Genomic DNA, 19,549 nt, shown 5'->3' with positions numbered 1-19,549 from the left:
GCTGCATTTCTGATCCGCAGTGTGAGGTAGGTGTGATTGGAGGGCTCCCACTGGGACCGGAGCCACTGAGTATTCCTCCGCTGGAGCTGTTCATCTGTGAGTACCCTCTGCTGTGTCACCTTTCACCCATTGTGCGGGTTCACAGAGTACAGTGTTGTTGGTGTGGCCTCCGGCCCCACCTCAACCTTGGGTACACCAGCAGCAGGCCCTGGTATCTCTCCGGCGTTGTTTTTGCACGGCCAGCAGCACAGATCCGCTGAAGTCAGGTCCCAGGACTGCAGTAGGCATGCACCTGGACCTGCTGTGGGAGCTGTGGAGGCAGCTCAGACCCTGGCCGGGCCCAGCCCCCACGTATACTGGTCCACAGAGCCCACAACTGCTAAAGCCAGACCCATCACAGCCGCGGGAGCACCTGTGGTCTGTTCGGTTGTTCCACAGGCACTGAATTTACAGAGTTGGCAGCAGAGGTCTAAATCCATGGTTCACGCAGCTGCTGGGAGATTTTTCAGCTCTGCTCGTGAGTCGCACAGCCCCTGGGGCTCAGCTGTGGTTTCACCCACACCTCTGCATGTGGGCAACCCACTGGCGTTGCTCCTGGGGTTGCCGAGGTGGCTGGGGCACACAAGCCTGTCCAGGCGGGGGGGGCTAGGGTGGCAGCTGTGGCTCGCAAGCCTGCCCAGGCAGTGGCCAGTGCCTGGGGAAGGAGGCCGCAATGGCAGCCCCACCCCTCCCTTCGCATACCACTTAACATTGGTGCTTTGGTTCTGTGGTGGCCCAGGCTTCTTCTGAAAATGCTACCACTGCTGTGCGCCCCGCTCCAGCCCCTTCAGGCTGTCTCCATACAGCCAGCAGCAGTCCTCCCCCGGGGTCTGTTCTCTAAACCCTGCATTCCAGCACCCTCCCCCCACCCCCATACCAGCAGCCGAGCTTCTCATGCTGAGGCTCCCAGGGCGGTGGCACAGACCTACGTGTAGGTCTCTTTCTGTCCTGCCTGCCACAAACTGGTTGTTGCACTCTCCTCTGAGCCTCTGAAGCTCCTTTTCTGTCCCAGCTAATCTCCCTGCTGGGGATGGGACTTCCCAGGGTATGGGAACTTCTCTCCTTCAGCTCCTTCCCAAGGGCGGGGGTCCCGTACCACTTCCTCTTTTTTTAAACTTTTCATTTATTTATTTATTTATAAAATTAATTTTATTTATTTTAGCTGTGTTGGGTCTTCGTTGCTGCGCGCAGGCTTTCTCTAGTTGCGGTGAGCAGAGGCTACTCTTTGTTGTGGCTTCTCATTGCGGTGGCTTCTCTTGATACAGAGCACGGGCTCTAGGGCACATGGGCTTCAGTAGTTGTGGCACGTGGGCTCGGTAGTTGTGGCTCACAGGCTCTAGAGTGCAGGCTCAGTAGTTGTGGCTCACAGGCTTAGTTGCTCCGCGGCATGTGGCATCTTCCCGGACTAGGGATCCAACCCGTGCCCCCTGCATTGGCAGGCAGATTCTTAACCACTGCACCACCAAGGAAGTCCCTGTAGATATATTCTTGGTATATTTGTGGGAAGAGGTGAGTTCCATGTCCTACTACTCCACCACCTTGATTCTTCCCTCTCTTCTTTTCTTTTTTTTTTTTTTAACATTTATTGAAGTAAAATTGCTTTACAATGATGTGTTAGTTTCTGCTGTATACCAAAGTGAATCAGCTATACATATACATATATTCCCGTATACCCTCCCTCTTGCGTCTCCCTCCCACTCTCCCTATCCCACCCCTCTAGGTGGTCACAAAGCACCGAGCTGATCTCCCTGTGCTATGCAGCTGCTTCCCACTAGCTATCTGTTTTTCATTTGGTAGTGTATATATGTCCATGCCACTCTCTCACTTTGTCCCAGTTTACCCTTCCCCCTCCCCATGTCCTCAAGTCAGTTCTTTACATCTGCGTCTTTATTCCTGTCCTGCCCCTAGGTTCTTCATAACCTTTTTTTTTTTTAGGTTCCATATATACGTGTTAGCATACAATGTTTGTTTTTCTCTTTCTGACGTACTTCACTCTGTATGACAGACTCTGGGTCCATCCACCTCACTACAAATAACTCAATTTCGTTTTCTTTTTTATGGCTGAGTAATATTCCATTGTATATATGTGCCACATCTTCTCCCTCTCTTCTAGCAGATGATCAAGCATGTTCATGACTTGGTTCATTTAATCCTCAGAATAACAAAGGAGAATAGGCAGAAAAACTATATATAAATATAATTTTTTAACTAATAAGAAAACTGAACCCTAAGATAATTCAGATTCATTCTCCAAATCACATTGGTACTGTGTGGCAGAGCTGGGACTCAAATCTAATTTTTCTTGCTTCATAGTCCTGAGAACTAGCTCTTGTCCAGTACATGATGCTGCCTTCCTCTTGTCATTTGCCAGGTTCTGTCAGTCTTTACAGTATCTCTTGCATCTGTTTCTTTCTACGTCCCCTATAGTCATCTTACCTTATACCTTCGTTAACTCTTGCCTGATCTAAATTCTCTCCCAGCTTTAGGCTCCCTGCTCTCCCGTCGATGTGGTGTTTACAGCTACAGAGTGATTTCCTGTCATGCAACTCCTCTTGCTCAAAAACTGTCACTTCATTGCTTATGAAGTGAAGTCCTTCTAGATTCCTCAGTTACTTGTTACCTAAAGTCTTCAGCCAGAATTCATCTCTCCTCTAAGGAAGTAGGGGAAAAAAAGAATCCAATATGGATGTGTTTTTGTTCGGCCTAAACATTGCTTTTCTAAAATATGAGCCAACATTTTTAAGATCAGTAGATTTTGTTGAAAAGATCAGACTCTTGAAAAGTGGAAAATCTGGCAAGACTAGGCCTGCATTCTTATGTGGCAAAAAATAGCCTGTTGTTGAGGAAATAGCTGCCTGCTTTAGACAAGGCAGCCTTTTCCTACTTCACCCATCAGTCCCTATTGTCTTCTTGACACTGAGGCCATCGTTTAGAACCATTTACCATCACACTTGTGCTGTAATTTTCTTAGAGTGGAGAAATATTTTTCTCGAGCTTGGGTCTCTTATCAAATATTAGAAAGTAAGACTCAGAGCTACGTGTTAGAAGAAAAATTAGGGCATGCTTCTTTAGAATATTCCTACTTACTAAAGTGCAAGCAAAGCATGTCTGTGTCAAAAGAATAGAACTTTTCTTATCCTGGCTTACTTCATTCATTGTCACATTGGTACCCATTGAGTATTTTGAGTTTCCCACCTTTGATTTAGAACATCTTGAATTACTTTCCAAAGAATATACACATAAAAGGTAGCAGAGCCAGGATTCAACTCCAAAGCCCATATTCTTTTTGCTATATCATTCAGTATCTGAGTTCTTGTAGCTTTGTGTATCTCTATCATAATGCTTAACCAAAACTACTCAGAACATACATGTGCTTTGCAACATGGTAGCAATTTAGTAAATAGATTATGTTAAATGATTCTCTCTAGAACTAAAGGCAATAAATAAATGGTTTGTCGTGTTTGAGATGTCTTATACATGTCTTTTTTTTTCCCCCATCTTTTTGAGATATGGACATTTCCCAAAGGGCTATGTTTCTCATTTGTTCAGATCCCTAGTGATGAATTAGAATAAAAAATCAACTTTTGATTTTCTGTGTTTAAATTTAGATTTAATGTTTGGTGATGCATGCTGGCATAGCCCTTTTTGAGTAGGAGTATCCAAGAATGGCCCACATTCACTTGCTTGGAATTTCAAGTAGTTGAAGCTGTTTGGAGGTTAAATCTTTCTGATATAGTATCATTCTTCTGGGTATTTTTTTGGTATAGTATCCAAAGGGGTTTTGCTGATTTTAGGACAGAGAGATTGGATATTATCTGATCTTGGGGAGAGTGTTGTTGCCAAGGTATTGCATTAATCCCTGATCTCAGGTGTAAACTTTTCTAGAAGGTGTAAACTTTTCTAGTATTTGAACTAGATGAAGATTGATTTTTAGCTAGTGTTTCAAAAAAGATTTATGTAGGCTAAAAAATATGTTCTATAAGTGTTTGTGGCCCTTTTCTTATGTTACGTTGCATAGTCATCTTCACCCATAGGCTTTACTATATCTTATGTGTAGCTCAGTCCCTTGAAAAATAGTGTTTATGTGTAATATTTCTTTTTAAAATAATTCTTCTTTATCAGGAACTTTTGATTAGATAGAACATCTGACTATGCCAGGTTATATATAGTGGCATTTTTTTACATCAAAGGAGTCAGAAAAACTCACGTTACTTTGTAACAAGAAACAGTTATGCAGAATGTGTTTTAACCTTGGGGAAAATTACTTAATTCTTCTGACCTTGATTTTCACATGTATAAAACAAAGAATTAATTTAGATCAATAATTATCAATTTGCTGTGTATAAGAATTGCCTATGGAAAATGGAAAAACTACATGCATTTAAGTCCAACCCAAAGGATTCTGATGTAGTAGGTTTATTTAGATTAAAGTTTTTCAACCTCAGGATTATTGACATTTAGGGCTGGATAATTCTGTGTTTTGTGGACTGTCCTGTGCATTGTAGGATGTTTAGCAGTATCTATGGCCTTTACTCACTAGATGTTAGTAACAATCCCCCACCCCAAGTTATGACAGCCAGAAGTGTCTCCTGACATGGCCAGATGTCCATGGGGGACAAAATTACCCCAGGCTGAGAACCACCTTCCCAGAGCCAGATCTAGAAATCTGCACTTTTTACTAGCCCCATTGGTAATTATATCATTAACTCTTAAAAGTGATCAATCAAGAATTTTTGCTAATTTTTCCATGCATGGTATATTTGCAGATAAAAATTAAGCAATCCATGTACAGTCAAATTTTTAGAACATTTGGGTATTTCTCTTTAAAAAATAATTGTCAAACAAATTGATTGCATCGAAATGCAATTGTTAAAATGCATAGCTAAAACTGTGGTGGTGCTTGTTTGAATCTAAAAATTCTTTATAAAGAAATTTCCCTTTCAGTGTTTTTAGTTGGTGATTCCTTGCGGCCTTTTGTTTCATTAGGATCAAGCGGCTAGAGACATGAAGAGGCTTGAAGAAAAGGACAAGGAAAGAAAAAACGTAAAGTAAGTTGTTTTCTTCTCCCTCAAAAGTTACATAAAAATTGCTACAGTATTGCAAAGCCTATACCCCCAAAGTTTATAGAGAAAAATTAAAATACACAAATGACTTAAAGTTATTTCTGTATCTTGAATAATATTTCTTATAGTAATTAAAAAGCATTCTTTTTGGTATTCAACTATAAATAGTTTTTAGTAAACACAAGAATGAGTTACAGAGAGAATCGAGAGAGCATCATTACTAAAGTTTGGGTTCATTTTTCAGTCTTGTCCCATAACTGATATGAAATAGACTTACGCCTGTGTGATTGATTTTAAGAAGTAATGGTGATTGTACACAAAAAACTGTGTATATTTTTAATAAATAATAAAAATTTATTTAAGGGGTGACATGCTTTAGCCACTAGTCAGAACTTGAAATACTTTATTTTCTAGGAAAGAGAATTCTCCTCGTCCCCTTGCTGAATATACTCTTCTTAAGGCTTTTTTACCAAGTACAGGGAGGCATGGTTGGACTTTTACCTCTACTTGGCAGTCAGTGCTCAGGCCCTCCCCAAGGTTCCTGTGCCATATGGAGGTTCAGCCCTCTCTTTGGCGTTTATTGTGTGCTGCATCCTCTTCCAGCTGCCCTTCACTGGCGGTGCTGCTTGCCTTAGGGATAGCAAGTGCACTAGGTTAGGAAGAAAGTCTGATTAAAAAGAGATGCTTATGGGAACTAAGCAACCATACTGTCCACAGCTCCTGAGAGATGCAAGTGGCGATGGTCCGCTTCTCCATGTGAACTGTTTGGGAGTTTTAGTCCCAAATTTTAAAAAGAGTTGATGTAGTTTTTCTCTCTGTCCCCAAGGATTTTGGCTGAACGTAGTTACTCCAGGGCTAGAAACTCTGGGGCACATTAAGAAAGTTGTGACAGTCTTTTTAGCATGTACCAAATGCAGGTTTTTTTTTTTTTAATATAAAATGCTTTATATTAAACACTGTACTGTGTTTGTTGTATGGGGTTGACAAGCCTGGGGTCCTTGGGTATCTCTCTTCAAAAGTTTTTACTCCCTATGTTCTTGTTAGTATTTGATGTTTCTAGGGGTACCATATCATCCCATTCAAAAGAAATGCAAACTGTGGCTTACAGACTGAAACCAGACATGTATGATGGATGGATAGTTTACAGTGTGCTTATTGCTGCTTTGTTATTGTTAGTGTTGAGAGTTCCTGTGCTGTATGGAATTCAACACTAATGTGCTATAAGTATGGAGCTGGGTATGTGGAACATTTGCAGGGAAGTTTGTTTCTCCGCTTGTTTTTCCAGGGGTATTCGAGATGACATTGAAGAGGAAGATGACCAAGTGAGTTCCTATGCAGTATTTCTTTTACTTTTACCCCACAAAGTCTGTACTGGGGACAAGCTAGAGCTTGCCTTCACTGAAATGGCCATTCCTGACGTTCAGGAGGGAATGTCATTTGACTTGCTGCTTTTCTGCGTGTGTGACCAGTTGGTAATATAAAGATTCATGTGACTTTCCCCCATGTTGAAGATGGAATTTTTGATCAACTATGATATCAAAAGCAAATATGAGCTTTATTCAGCTTGATTTTTTTAATCCAAAATTAATGTTTCTTCTGATAAGTCAAGGAGTAGAGTAGAGTGGGATCTACGGATGGACTCTAGCAACATCTAACCTCTACCTGTTTCTAAGAGTTCTGTTTGTGATTCTTGTGTTTCAAGATGGAACATTAATTAAATGACTGTCCTTTAGGGTTTTTATTCGTTAGTATTTTTTTTCCCCCATTCAGTTGTGGGATGGTGAGAAGGGAACCAGAGTGAGCCTTTCCCAGGTTTGTGACCCTTCTAATCAGTGTCACCTTCCAAACTTGGATTGGTAAAGCCACAGCATGTGTTCCACAGCTCTGGGCACCCCACCCGAGGAAGGCTGTGGAACAGACAGATATATGTCTTCTTTTAAGCAAGCTAAATCATTTTATGGTAGTAACCGTCTCATTCATTTCCTCTGATTGTCCCTCTGAATACTGCTATTGTTAAAGGAATCATTGCTAGTAAGAGTCTTGGTAGGTATTTAAACTGTGCAGTTATCTGTACACTGTATGCACTAATTACAGGAGCAGAAATGTTCTCATTTATACTTGGGTATGATTATGTTCTTGTGCTTTCCTGCAGGAAGCTTATTTTCGGTACATGGCAGAGAATCCAACTGCTGGCGTGGTTCAGGAGGAAGAGGAGGATAATTTGGAATATGATAGTGACGGAAATCCAATTGCACCTTCCAAAAAAATCATTGATCCTCTTCCTCCCATTGATCATTCAGAGGTATGGTGTTTCTTGCTGAATTTGACTCTTCTTTCAAGCTGATAGTTTTCTTTAGCTTTAATATTTAGGTTTTCCCCAATATCCTGATTCGTACTCCTTATTATGTCATGAGACTATTTCTTTGGACTCTTGTCATCTTTACCAAATGGTTGAGTCAGAAGGTGACTGAGTGGTTGAGACTTTGTAGCCTATACTGTTGAAGGTACAGCTGAGTCACTTGCTCACATTCATTTTTTTTCAAGCAATTGTACTTGTTTTCTGCACCATCACTTACCATCTTCATCTCACAGTGGGTCCGTGGGCCTGCATTTGCTTTTCTAAAAATTAATGAATTAATTATTTTTTAAATTTATTATTTATTTTTAAAATAAATTTATTTTATTTATTTTTGGCTGTGTTGGGTCTTCGTTGCTGTTTGCGGGCTTTCTCTAGCTGTGGAGAGCGGGGGCTACTCTTCGTTGTGGTGCATGGGCTTCCCATTGCTGTAGCTTCTCTTGTTGCAGAGCATGGGCCCTAGGCGCGTGGGCTTCAGTAGTTGTGGCACATGGGCTCAGTAGTTATGGCTCACGAGCTCTAGGGCACAGGCTCAGTAGGGGTGGCGCACGGGCTTAGTTACTCTGCGGCATGTGGGATCTTCCCGGACCAGGGCTCGAATGTGTGTCCCCTGCATTGGCAGGTGGATTCTCAACCACTGCGCCACCAGGGAAGCCCCTGCATTTGCTTTTTAATTGCTGTAAATCTTTAGTATTTCTCCTAGATCTGGAACAGATGAGGGGTTGTTCCTCCAAGTGGAACCAGGAATTACATGGCCCTTAAATCAGGAAAAGGAAATGAGGATATCAGTGTACTCACTTGCGGTGGGGGCGGAAATCAGTATTTCATCCAGGTTAAATATCAGACTAGACCTTGCATACAGTGATTCTAGATCTGGAGCAGTGGTTCTCAAAGTGTGGTCCAAGGAGTCCTAGAAGGATCTTTTCACAGAGTCTACAAAGTCAAAAGAATTTTCATAGTAATGCTGAGATCATTTACCTTTTTCACTGTGTCAGCATTTGCACCAATGACTAAAAGCAATGCTGATGCATTAACATGAATCAGGACAGTAGCACCAGTTGCTTCTCCCTGCCAGATCATCACAGTCACACACCGCTCCCCCCAAAAAAACCCAAAACAAATACAAACCAGTTTCACTTAACAGTATCCTTGATGAAACAGTAAAAAATATTTATTAAATCTTGACCTTTATGTTAACATGTCTTTTTATCCTGTGACAAAATGGGAAGGGCAAATCATTTCTATTGCATGCCAAAATATGACAGTTGTCTCAAGGAAAGGCACTTAGGTGTTCGAGTTGTGAGCTAAGCTAGATGCTTTTTTTTCATGGAACACCATTTTCACTTGAGAAAATGAATGACACTTCAAGGAAAACAAGTGTCTATTGCCAATGGTAGAAAATCAAGCTTTCAAGCAAAACTTAGAATTTGGGAAACATATTCACCATGGTGAGCTTGATAGCTTTCTAATACTTAAAGTCTGTTGATAATCAACCATGATATATGTAGTTTTTTAATTATATAATGAAATGTTTTGGATGATCTGCAGACCATTTCAGTGAACCATTGTTTTCAAATGGCCAATACACGATGTTACAAAATCATGCGTGAGTAAAGGCTCCATTCAAAGTGCGTGATAGACCGATGAATTGTAATGTAACAGAATGTAAAAGTTAGTTGATACAGTTTCAGATTACACAATGAAAATAATCTTTAAGAAATGTCCATTTGTCAAGGTTTAGTGTAGTATTGAAGAAGAGTTAAAGTCCACAAGCATCTGAAAAGATTATTAATAAATACTACTGTCCCTTTTCCAACTACATATCTTTGTGAGGACAGATTTCTTTGGCTTTAATCAAAACAACGTTGCAACAGTTTGCAGTAGGAAATATTTTCTTAGTCAGACATTAGAATGATTTGCAAAAATGTAAAGGAAAGTTATAAAAAAAAAAGTTACTTTTATTAAAGCATTTATGTTAAAGTGTGATGGGTTTGTTGTGGGGTTTTTTTAACATCTTAATTGGAGTACAGTTGCTTTACAGTGTTGTGTTAGTTTCTGCTGTATAACAAAGTGAATCAGCTATATGCATACATATATTCCCATATCCCACTCCCTCTTGCATCTCCCTCCCACCCTCCCTATCCCACCCCTCTAGGTGGTCGCAGAGCACCTAGCTGATCTCCCTGTGCTATGTGGCTGCTTCCCACTAGCTATCTATTTTACATTTGGTAGTGTATATATGTCAGTGCTACTCTCTCACTTCGTTCCAGCTTACCCTTCCCCCTCCCCTTGTCTTCAGGTCCATTCTCTGTGTCTGTGTCTTTATTTCTGTCCTGCCCCTAGGTTCATTAGAACCATTTCTTTTTTTAGATTCCATATATATGTGTTAGCATATGGTATTCATTTTTCTCTTTCTGACTTACTTCACTCTGTATGACAGACCCTAGGTCCATCCACCTCACTACAAATAACTCAATTTCGTTCCTTTTTATGGCTGAGTAATATTCCATTGTATATATATGCCACATCTTCTTTATCCATTCATCTGTTGATGGACACTTAGGTTGCTTCCATGTCCTGGCTATTGTAAATAGAGCTGCAGTGAACATTGTGGTACATGACTCTTTTTGAATTATGGTTATCTCAGGGTATATGCCCAGTAGTGGGATTGCTGGGTCATATGGTAGTTCTATATTTAGTTTTGTAAGGAACCTCCATACTGTTCTCCATAGTGGCTGCATCAGTTTACATTCCCACCAACAGTGCAAGAGGGTTCCCTTTTTTCCACACCCTCTCCAGCATTTATTGTTTGTAGATTTTTTCATGGTGGCCATTCTGACTGGTGTGAGGAGATATACGTCATTGTAGTTTTGATTTGCATTTCCCTAATGATTAGTGATGCTGAGCATCCTTTTATGTGTTTGTTGGCAATCTGTATATCTTCTTTGGAGAGACGTCTATTTAGGTCTTCTGCCCATTTTTGGATTGGGTTGTTTGTTTTTTTGATATTGAGCTGCTTGTAAATTTTGGAGATTAATCCTTTGTCCGTTGCTTCATTTGCAAATATTTTCTCCCATTCTGCGGGTTGTCTTTTCATCTTTTTAAAATAAATTTATTTATTTATTTATTATTTTTGGCTGTGTTGGGTCTTCATTGCTGTGCGCGGGCTTTCTCTAGTTGTGGCCAGTGGGGGCTACTCTTCTTTGCTGTGTGCGGCTTCTCATTGTAGTGGCTTCTCTTGTTGCGGAACATGGGCTCTAGGCATGCGGGCTTCAGTAGTTGTGGGCTCTAGAGCACAGGCTCATTTGCAGTGCACGGGCTTAGTTGCTCTGCAGCATGTGGGAATCTTCCTGGACCAGAGCTCGAACCCGTGTCCTCTGCATTGGCAGGCAGATTCTTCACTGTGCTACCAGGGAAGTCCCTTTTCATCTTTTTTATGGTTTCCTTTGCTGTGCAAAAGCTTTTAAGTTTCTTTAGGTCCCATTTGTTTTTGTTTTTATTTCCCTTTCTCTAGGAGGTGGGTCAAAAAAGGATCTTACTGTGATTTATGTCATAGAGTGTTCTCCCTGTGTTTTCCTCTAAGAGTTTTATAGTGTCTGCCCTTACATTTAAGTCTTTAATCCATTTTGAGTTTATTTTTGTGTATGGTGTTAGGGAGTGTTCTAGTTTCATTCTTTTACGTGTAGCTGTCCAGTTTTCCCTGCACCACTTATTGAAGAGGCTGTCTTTTCTCCATTGTATCCTCTTGCCTCCTTTATCAAAGATAAAGTGACCATATGTGCATGGGTTTATCTCTGGGCTTTCTATCCTGTACCATTGATCTATATTTCTGTTTTTGTGCCAGTACCATACTGTCTTGATTACTGTAGGTTTGTAGTGTAGTCTGAAGTCAGCCTGATTCCTCCAGCTCCGTTTTTCTTTCTCAAGATTGTTTTGGCTACTCGGGGTCTTTTGTGTTCCCATACAAATAGTGCAATTTTTTGTTCTAATTCTGTGAAAAATGCCATTGGTAGTTTGATAGGGATTGCATTGAATCTGTAGATTGCTTTGGGTAGTATAGTCATTTTCACAATGTTGATTCTTCCAATCCAGGAACATAGTATATCTCTCCATCTGTTTGTGTCATCATTAATTTCTTTCATCAGTGTCTTAGCTTTCTGCATACAGGTGTTTTGTCTCCCTAGGTAGGTTTTTTCCTAGGTATTTTATTCTTTTTGTTGCAAAGGTAAATGGGAGTGTTTCCTTAATTTCTCTTTCAGATTTTTCATCGTTAGTGTATAGGACTGCAAGAGATTTTTGTGCATTAAATTTTGTATCCTGCTACTCAACCAAATTCATTGATTAGCTCTAGTAGTTTTCTGGTGGCATCTTTAGGATTCTCTATGTATAGTATCATGTCATCTGCAAACAGTGGCAGTTTTACTTCTTCTTTTCTGATTTGGATTCCTTTTATTTCTTTTTCTTCTCTGATTGCTGTGGCTAAAACTTCCAAAACTATGTTGAATAATAGTGGTGAGTGTGGGCAACCTTGTCTTGTTCCTGATCTTAGAGGAAATGGTTTCCGTTTTCCACCATTGAGAACAATGTTGGCTGTGGGTTTGTCATATATGGCCTTTATTATGTTGAGGTAGGTTCCCGGGTTTGTTGTTACTTTAACATGAATTTTAAAATTTGTCTGTTTTAAGTTTAATACAGTAAATATCAGTAGATTTAACCTACATAAACAAAAGCTCATTGTGTTTCTGTTAAGTGTAAAGGGTACATGAGACTAAAAAGTTTGAGAACTACTGGTCTAGACTGGAGTATGGGTTATATTCAGCTTTTTAAATGTTTCCTTTGGCACAGCTGTTACCACATAAGGAGTTGGCATTTTTACATGTGGCAAGTTAAATATCTGAAACTGATCTAGGAGGATGCATGCATGATAAAGAGTGAAAAGCTAATAAGGAAAAGCTCAAATATTTGAAATATTCATTTAATAAAATATTTGAGATATTTGACAAAGTGGTCAAACTTCATTATCCTGCCTGGGGTATCCCACAGTTGTCTTAATATAATGAGAAGTCTGCCAGGAGAGACCAGATATGAAGAAAGGATACCCCTTTCTTCACATTCTTCTTTTTTTTTCCTCTCTTCTGGGTTAAAAAAAAAATGTGTGTGTGTAAAAAATTTACATATTTGTAAATTTTTGTGAACAAAGACAAAAATTCTTGCCCTCATGGACCTTCTGTTCTGGTAAGAGAAGAGAACTGAAGAAAAGGGCTTAGTGCAGCATTGTGGGGAGCATAACCAAAGGTCCTGTTAATAATAAAACTAAATTCTTTCTTTTTGTTGATAGTACCATAGAAAGATAATTAATTTTAGGCTGTATCTCGAGTTATGAAATTTTTGACCACCTATGAAAGGCATAAGTTCTCCTTAAAGAATAAGTTTATTGTAGACATATCATGTCAGAAAGAGAATCATTTAGCCAGATTCACATGTGGTAAATATGCTAGTGTTTTGTATTCTTAGTACAGTAAGCTATGAAAGATTGGCAGAAATGACTTCTTCCCTCTTTGGAACTGGAAATGCTTGGCCATACATTTCTTAAAAGTTATGTAAACAGTTCCATGTTTTTAAAAAGAATGGAACTCCCTCTAAAGGTAGAGCTCTCCCCAAAGGAAATATTAGAAATGTTTTTAAATGCCGAGATCTAGGTGAACAGCTTACTGCAGAACATATTTAAATGTTATATGATGGAATATCTGAGTCCTTTTTGGCATTAGAGATTCCCTAGTCTGCATCAAGGCTGTTCAAACCTGAGGTGTCCTAAGAGTCTCTTTAGGAAATAGGTCGGTGTTTATATTGAAAACAGGAACAAGAAAAAGTACTGGCTGTACTTTTGGGATTTGTGTCATGAATAAATGAATTCCTTTGTTCTCTCTAGCTGGTTATGGCTTTACTTGTATAATATTTGTGAAAGGTTATTTTGCATTAAAATCAAACTTACAGGATTGACTCTTGAATTCTAGACTAACTTTGAATAATTGGACCTGCAGATTGACTATCCACCATTTGAAAAAAATTTTTACAATGAACATGAAGAGATAACCAACCTCACCCCACAGCAGCTAATAGATCTCCGGCATAAGCTCAATCTTCGGGTAAGTCAGCCATTAAGGCAAATATTCATATTAATGTTAATTAGTGCAGGGTTAGTATTACTGCTTATCCAAACTGAAATAATCTTGAATTTCTTGTCTAATAGTCCCTGAGCTATCTTTGATAAAGTAATAATTAGATCCCTTGGGCTCTTGTGTCTTGATTTTGTTGTTTTAGTCTTATAGCTGTTTTAGGATAGGATTATTCATTCTTTCATGTGATACACATGAATACTATATGTATGTGTTCAGTCAACTTTGTGTGTTGTGTTGGAACAGTAGGTCATGTGACCTTAAAACTAATCAGCAAGTATTTCTGCAGTGAGAACAGTATGCTAAGAACTGCGTTGGGTGGGCTAGAGATGAAGACAAGGGGTTCCCATCTTCAGGAAGAGGAGACAAGATTAATAGATGTGGACAATATTGGAAGTTTTAGACTATTTCGAAATTAAGATACACTTGCTTCTCAAACTATATACAGCACGCATTTTTAATTAGAAGAAGAAATTAACAACTTTAAAAAATATGCATGTACTAATATCAGAATAATGGTTTAAATTGTCCACTAAAAAGCTTTGGGTTGCACACTGACCACATTGTTTAGGGTGCTGCTAGATGGTAAGTGAAACACACAGATAATACAGTGATACAGATAATACAGTGATGTATGCTCTTGTGTGGACAACTTTCTGGCCTTACCAGTTGCTACATGATGTTTGAACTTGTGTTTTCTGAGGGTAGGGGTGTGTGTGTGTGTGTGTGTGTGTGTGTGTGTGTGTGTGTGTGTGTGTGTGTACACGTATGTACTTGTCTGTTTTCCAAGAAGTACCCCTTCAAAAAACCTTTAAGTGAAATCCTGGTTGGAAATATCAGCATCACCTGAGAAACCTTGATGGAGGTGGAGCCCAGTTCTTCACCTGGGTGCAGTTCAAACAACGTTTGGCAGTGTCTGGATCATCACTAAGCGGGATGTTAGCTCTTCAGGCATCACTGAAATTGGAGACAGTAGACAGTATCTTTGTAACTAGTGGGTATAGACGTGTCTGAATTTGGAGCTCATTTGCACTCTTTATTTCAAGAGTAAATTTTATTTTTTCTACCACCTGGTTAATAGTTATGCAAATGGAAGAAGTATATTAATGGCTTTTTCCAATTTACTGAACATCTTTTTATTTCTTATGAGAAAATTGATTTTGATTTAAGAGATTTCTAGGCCCTTAATCATTTAAAATGATACGGCTATTATCTCAGGAATATTTATCTTGGAGTTTTTTATATGCGGTTTTAGACCTGTTATTATTTGAATTTTACCTTTTCAAACAGTGTAGGCTCTTAGCTACAGACTTATATTTTCACTTCTTCATACTCCCAACTAAATGCTAGGTAGATACAGGCAAATATTCTTGAACTTCTAATGCTGTTTGTTTTGAAGTACAAGTCATTCCTGCAAGTTGTCTTTATCTCTAGGTTTCTGGTGCTGCACCTCCTAGACCAGGAAGTAGTTTTGCTCATTTTGGGTTTGATGAGCAACTTATGCACCAGATTCGGAAATCTGAGTACACACAGCCCACTCCAATACAGTGCCAGGTAAGTAAAACATATTGAAAGAAAAATGAAGTAGAATGACATTGTGACTTTTTTTTTTTTAACAAGTCAAAGCAATGAAAGTTTAGTATAGAACTGTATTGACATGGATAGAATTTTTGAAACGTTTTAAAATTAAAGAGCAAAAGTGAATTTTTTACCACTCTTAAGAAGTTGCTGGCTGTTCTCACCTTCTCAGGTGGACTGCATTCTGTCTATGGAATGTGTGTCTTTCTAAATAAACTGCTTTCACTTTACTATGGCTGGCTCTTGAATTCTTTCCTGTGCAAAGCCAAGGAAGGACCCTCACTTGGCAGCCTGTGCTAGGAACTTGCCTGTGACCTAGGACATGAGGTGGTCTTCTCCCCCTCCGCACTTTTCCTTTGATTATAAAAATGTCTGCTTAGTTCTTGGGGCAGAGCCCTCTTGCCTGCCCACTTGTGTCTTTCACAAGCAACCTATATTAATAAATCTACTTAACCTATTTTTTAAAAAAGTTGCTAAGGGGCTGGGAAATGTTCTTTTGTGTCTGATAAATGTCTTGAAAATATGATCTGAAGAAAATAGTTCATTAGGCCTAGACTGAACAAAATAAAATTTGTGCATGGAGAAGTTTAGCACTGTCGATTATGAGGATTCCTTTGTCCATGGCCTGAAAATTCTCATAACTGAAGGTAATAGCTTCTGTTTCTCATTTATATATGGATTTTATTCATTTCTACGCAGTTCAGTATGTGGATGAGACAGTCTCTACCTTCACAAGGGGGACAAATTTTTAAAAATTTTAGCAATGATAATATTTCCTACAGATCAAGAAGTTAATGGAAATTCCAGGTATTTCTTGTTATTCCATAGCCAGTATGCATAGCCCAGGACATTTTTGTTCCATTGGAAATAAATGTCATGAATAGTCATTTACCCTTCCACAGAATTTCCTTCAGCACATCTTTAAAATTGAAAGTTTGGAGTGGATTTTTTTTTTTTTTTTCTTTTTCTCTAGGGTGTACCTGTGGCATTAAGTGGTAGAGACATGATTGGTATTGCCAAAACAGGCAGTGGGAAAACTGCGGCCTTTATCTGGCCCATGTTGATTCATATAATGGACCAGAAAGAATTGGAACCGGGTGATGGACCAATTGCAGTGATTGTGTGTCCTACTAGGGAGCTTTGTCAGCAGGTATGTGCTTTGTGTAGAAGCCCCCCTCCATATTGTTACCTGATAAGGGACTAGCCAGTCAAATGGGTAGAATTACCAGGAAACTTTTTTTTTTAATTGTAGTGAAATACACAAAATTTACTATTATAGCCATTTTTAAATGTACTGTTAAGTGGCATTAAGTACATTCACATTGTTGTGCTACCAGGAAACTTCTGGAAAATATTATGTGTTATAGATTTTCTGTATAACCAAATTAATATGGGAACTGTATTATAAGTTTTCCTCCTGGGTTAATTCATTCTGTCTGCTAGAAGGGCAGTAACAGGGTCGGGAAGAGACGTGAAAAAGAATAATCACAACAAGATTTTAGATAGCCTGTTAAGATATGATAATGGTACTCTGTTCATTTACTTTATAAGTAAAATTGTGTTTTTAAAGCATTTTCTGGCTTTTGATTTTCTATTGATATCGCATTCTGTGTGTTTTTCATAGCTCCCTTTTGGGTTATGACAGAGGTGTCTGTTGTCACAGTTTGTTAATACGTCATTATGTCAACTTTGTAGATCCACGCAGAATGCAAGCGGTTTGGGAAAGCGTATAATCTCCGATCAGTAGCCGTATATGGAGGAGGGAGCATGTGGGAGCAGGCCAAGGCCCTTCAGGAAGGGGCAGAGATTGTTGTCTGTACACCAGTAAGTATGTCTTGGGTTTAAATATCAGCCTCTCTTGGTATGAAGAAAAATGGTTAGTTGTTGGAGGGCATTTCCCCTAAAATGTGGTAAAGCAGGGTTAAGAATACTCTGATGCAATGACAGCTGGTGGCTTTGGTTTAATTTTGATTGCTAGCCTAAAATAGCAGTCCAATAAGATTCTCTCTGCTGTGAATTCCCCTCTATAGCAAACAGTTTTTCTTATGCTCTCCTAGAAAAGGGATCGATGCTTACTGAGAGCACCAAGAATCAGAAAGTTGTTCAGGGTATGGTCAGAACTGCCTAGAAGATTGTAGTTTAAACATTAAAACCCATTAATAAGGCTTTAACTTAGGTAATTTCAGAATGCCTCACAAAAAATAGTTCTGACCATCTTTCCACAATTTAAATCAAAATTAATGTAAAGGAAGAATCCTGTTGAGTTTTCAGATTTTCTGTTCTTTTGGGCTCTGTAGTGCGTAAAGTCTGAGGCTGTCAGACTAGTGTCTATTACGGTCTAAGACTGGAGTATTAGCACTTTTCCCAGGAGTGGAGCTCTAGAAAGTTCTTGTAAATGCCTTTATACCATCGGCCCTCCACATCGGCAGGTTTCCCTGTGAGTTTCACCAACCAAGGATTGAAAATATTCAGGGGAAAAAAATTCCAAAAAAGCAAAACTTGAATTTGCTGCGTGCTGGCAACTATTTACGTAGCATTTACGTTGCGTTAGGTATTATAAGTAGAGATGGTTTAAAGGATACAGGAGGGTGTGTGTAGGTTGTATGTGCAAATACTCCTTCATTTTGTTTAAGGGACTTGAGCGTCCTCGTGGGAGGTGAGTGTGGGTGATCCTGGAACCAGTGTCCAGCAGACACTGGGATGACTATGCTTACTATTCATTTTCTGGATCTCATAGGGTCGACTTATTGATCATGTGAAGAAGAAAGCTACCAACCTTCAAAGAGTCTCTTACCTTGTATTTGATGAAGCAGATCGAATGTTTGACATGGGATTTGGTATGCCTTGAATACCAGTTTCTTCTGTCCCCGTCCTCATGATACTAGTTTTCTCCATATCTTTCTAGACTTAATTTTTTCTCTGCACGAGAGAAGCTAAAAATACTCCTGGATAGGATTAGACCATAGAGATATTGCTAAGACATTAACTATTTTTAGGAGTTTTTTCAGGAAAAGTATGTTAGGCTTAACTGGGTTGAGGACATTTGAAAGTACCTGTGAATATAAGGGAAATACCATCTCTAGGCTTTATTTTTATTCATATGCCTTTGTGAAGGTCAAGGTCTGTGTTCTTAGGTAGGTGGATGTCATATCATTCAAGGCCTTTTGCTTTCCTGTCCTCCTTGACTTAACCAGCTGTGTGAAAATTCTAAATAGCTATCTTTATGGATTGGATCATCCCTGGGCCCAGCCAATGGTGCTGGGGTAAGTGTTTCTGAGTTTCATACTGAGTGATAGGTCTAGGAGTTCCAGAATTTCCTTAATTCTTATAATGTCTCATGTGAAGATTTTTACTAAAATGACTTTTCCCAGGCATCCCAAACTGTCATACAGAGGTATGATACTAATTTTACTGTTCTACTTCTTCCAGAGTACCAGGTGCGATCCATAGCAAGTCACGTCCGTCCCGACAGACAGAGTACGTATGAAGCAGTTTCATTAAGCCATGTTTGTACTCAGAATAAACACCTATTTATTTTATAAGCACTCACAGCTATGGCAGCAAAAATGATCATGTGTGTTCTAGTGAGGAACCATAAAGGGGAAGATAATGATGGTGACAGGACCTTAGAGATCATTAGATAGAACTTGCTCATTTTTATAGATGATGAAACCAAGGCTGAGGATTAAATTACTTGCCCCAATTCATAAAGTTTTATCACTGGCTAGAGGCAATACACAGTGCAGATATGCTGATTTGAAGTCAAGAGCCTTTTTCTGAACCATGCTGACGACCCCTGTCTTAACTGAAAATGCATAAAGTTAGAATAAGGGCAAGTTTTTTTTTTTTCCTTAGTGAATTAATTTTTAAACTAAATTTAAAGTTCAGGTGGGTTTACTTTTTTAAAAACTGAGCAGTGTCAGTGGGAAGCTTAGTGGGTATTCAGAAAAGAAGTCATATTGTTTCTTTAACAGAATTTACTTTACCTTTTAGCTCTCTTATTCAGTGCAACTTTTCGGAAAAAGATTGAAAAACTGGCCAGAGACATCCTGATTGACCCTATTCGTGTGGTGCAGGGGGATATTGGAGAGGTAACCCTAAGCAGGGCTGGATAGGATCCCAGTGGGTTATTTCTCTTACTATGGTGACATGGAATTAACTTCTCACTATTGAGAAAAAAATATTATGCGTTTACAGATGAGGCAGCATGTTTCAAATTTGCTTTAAAAACACCAGGGTTGGGGGAAATAGGTGAAACGTGATTGGCAAAATGTTAGTAATTGTTGAAGCTTGGTGATGGATACATGGGAGTTGATTTTGTTCATTTTACTCTTTTT

General features: G+C 39.2%; 1 protein-coding gene across 5 annotated transcripts in view; it reads left to right on the top strand.

Moving 5' to 3' along the window:
* DDX42 (DEAD-box helicase 42) overlaps nucleotides 1–19,549 on the top strand; it is a 52,991-nt gene that overhangs the window by 26,350 nt on the left and 7,092 nt on the right. For 4 of the 5 annotated variants that reach the window (XM_027081208.1, XM_027081210.1, XM_027081206.1 and 1 more), the window contains 10 exons: nucleotides 5,026–5,087; nucleotides 6,388–6,424; nucleotides 7,255–7,404; nucleotides 13,500–13,604; nucleotides 15,069–15,188; nucleotides 16,186–16,362; nucleotides 16,908–17,036; nucleotides 17,950–18,049; nucleotides 18,642–18,689; nucleotides 19,206–19,303. In XM_027081208.1, coding sequence (XP_026937009.1) covers nucleotides 5,026–5,087; nucleotides 6,388–6,424; nucleotides 7,255–7,404; nucleotides 13,500–13,604; nucleotides 15,069–15,188; nucleotides 16,186–16,362; nucleotides 16,908–17,036; nucleotides 17,950–18,049; nucleotides 18,642–18,689; nucleotides 19,206–19,303 — 1,026 coding nt within the window. The remainder of the gene's footprint in view (nucleotides 1–5,025; nucleotides 5,088–6,387; nucleotides 6,425–7,254; nucleotides 7,405–13,499; nucleotides 13,605–15,068; nucleotides 15,189–16,185; nucleotides 16,363–16,907; nucleotides 17,037–17,949; nucleotides 18,050–18,641; nucleotides 18,690–19,205; nucleotides 19,304–19,549) is intronic. The other variant, XM_027081211.1, reaches the window with a different exon arrangement.

The sequence above is a fragment of the Aethalodelphis obliquidens genome, unplaced genomic scaffold, assembly GCF_003676395.1.
Source record: "Aethalodelphis obliquidens isolate GAN/ISIS:26980383/991018 unplaced genomic scaffold, ASM367639v1 scaffold44, whole genome shotgun sequence".
In the NCBI taxonomy this organism is placed as follows: domain Eukaryota; kingdom Metazoa; phylum Chordata; class Mammalia; order Artiodactyla; family Delphinidae; genus Aethalodelphis; species Aethalodelphis obliquidens.
The sequence above is the reverse complement of the archived record's forward strand: the minus strand, read 5'-3'. Positions and strand labels throughout refer to the sequence as shown.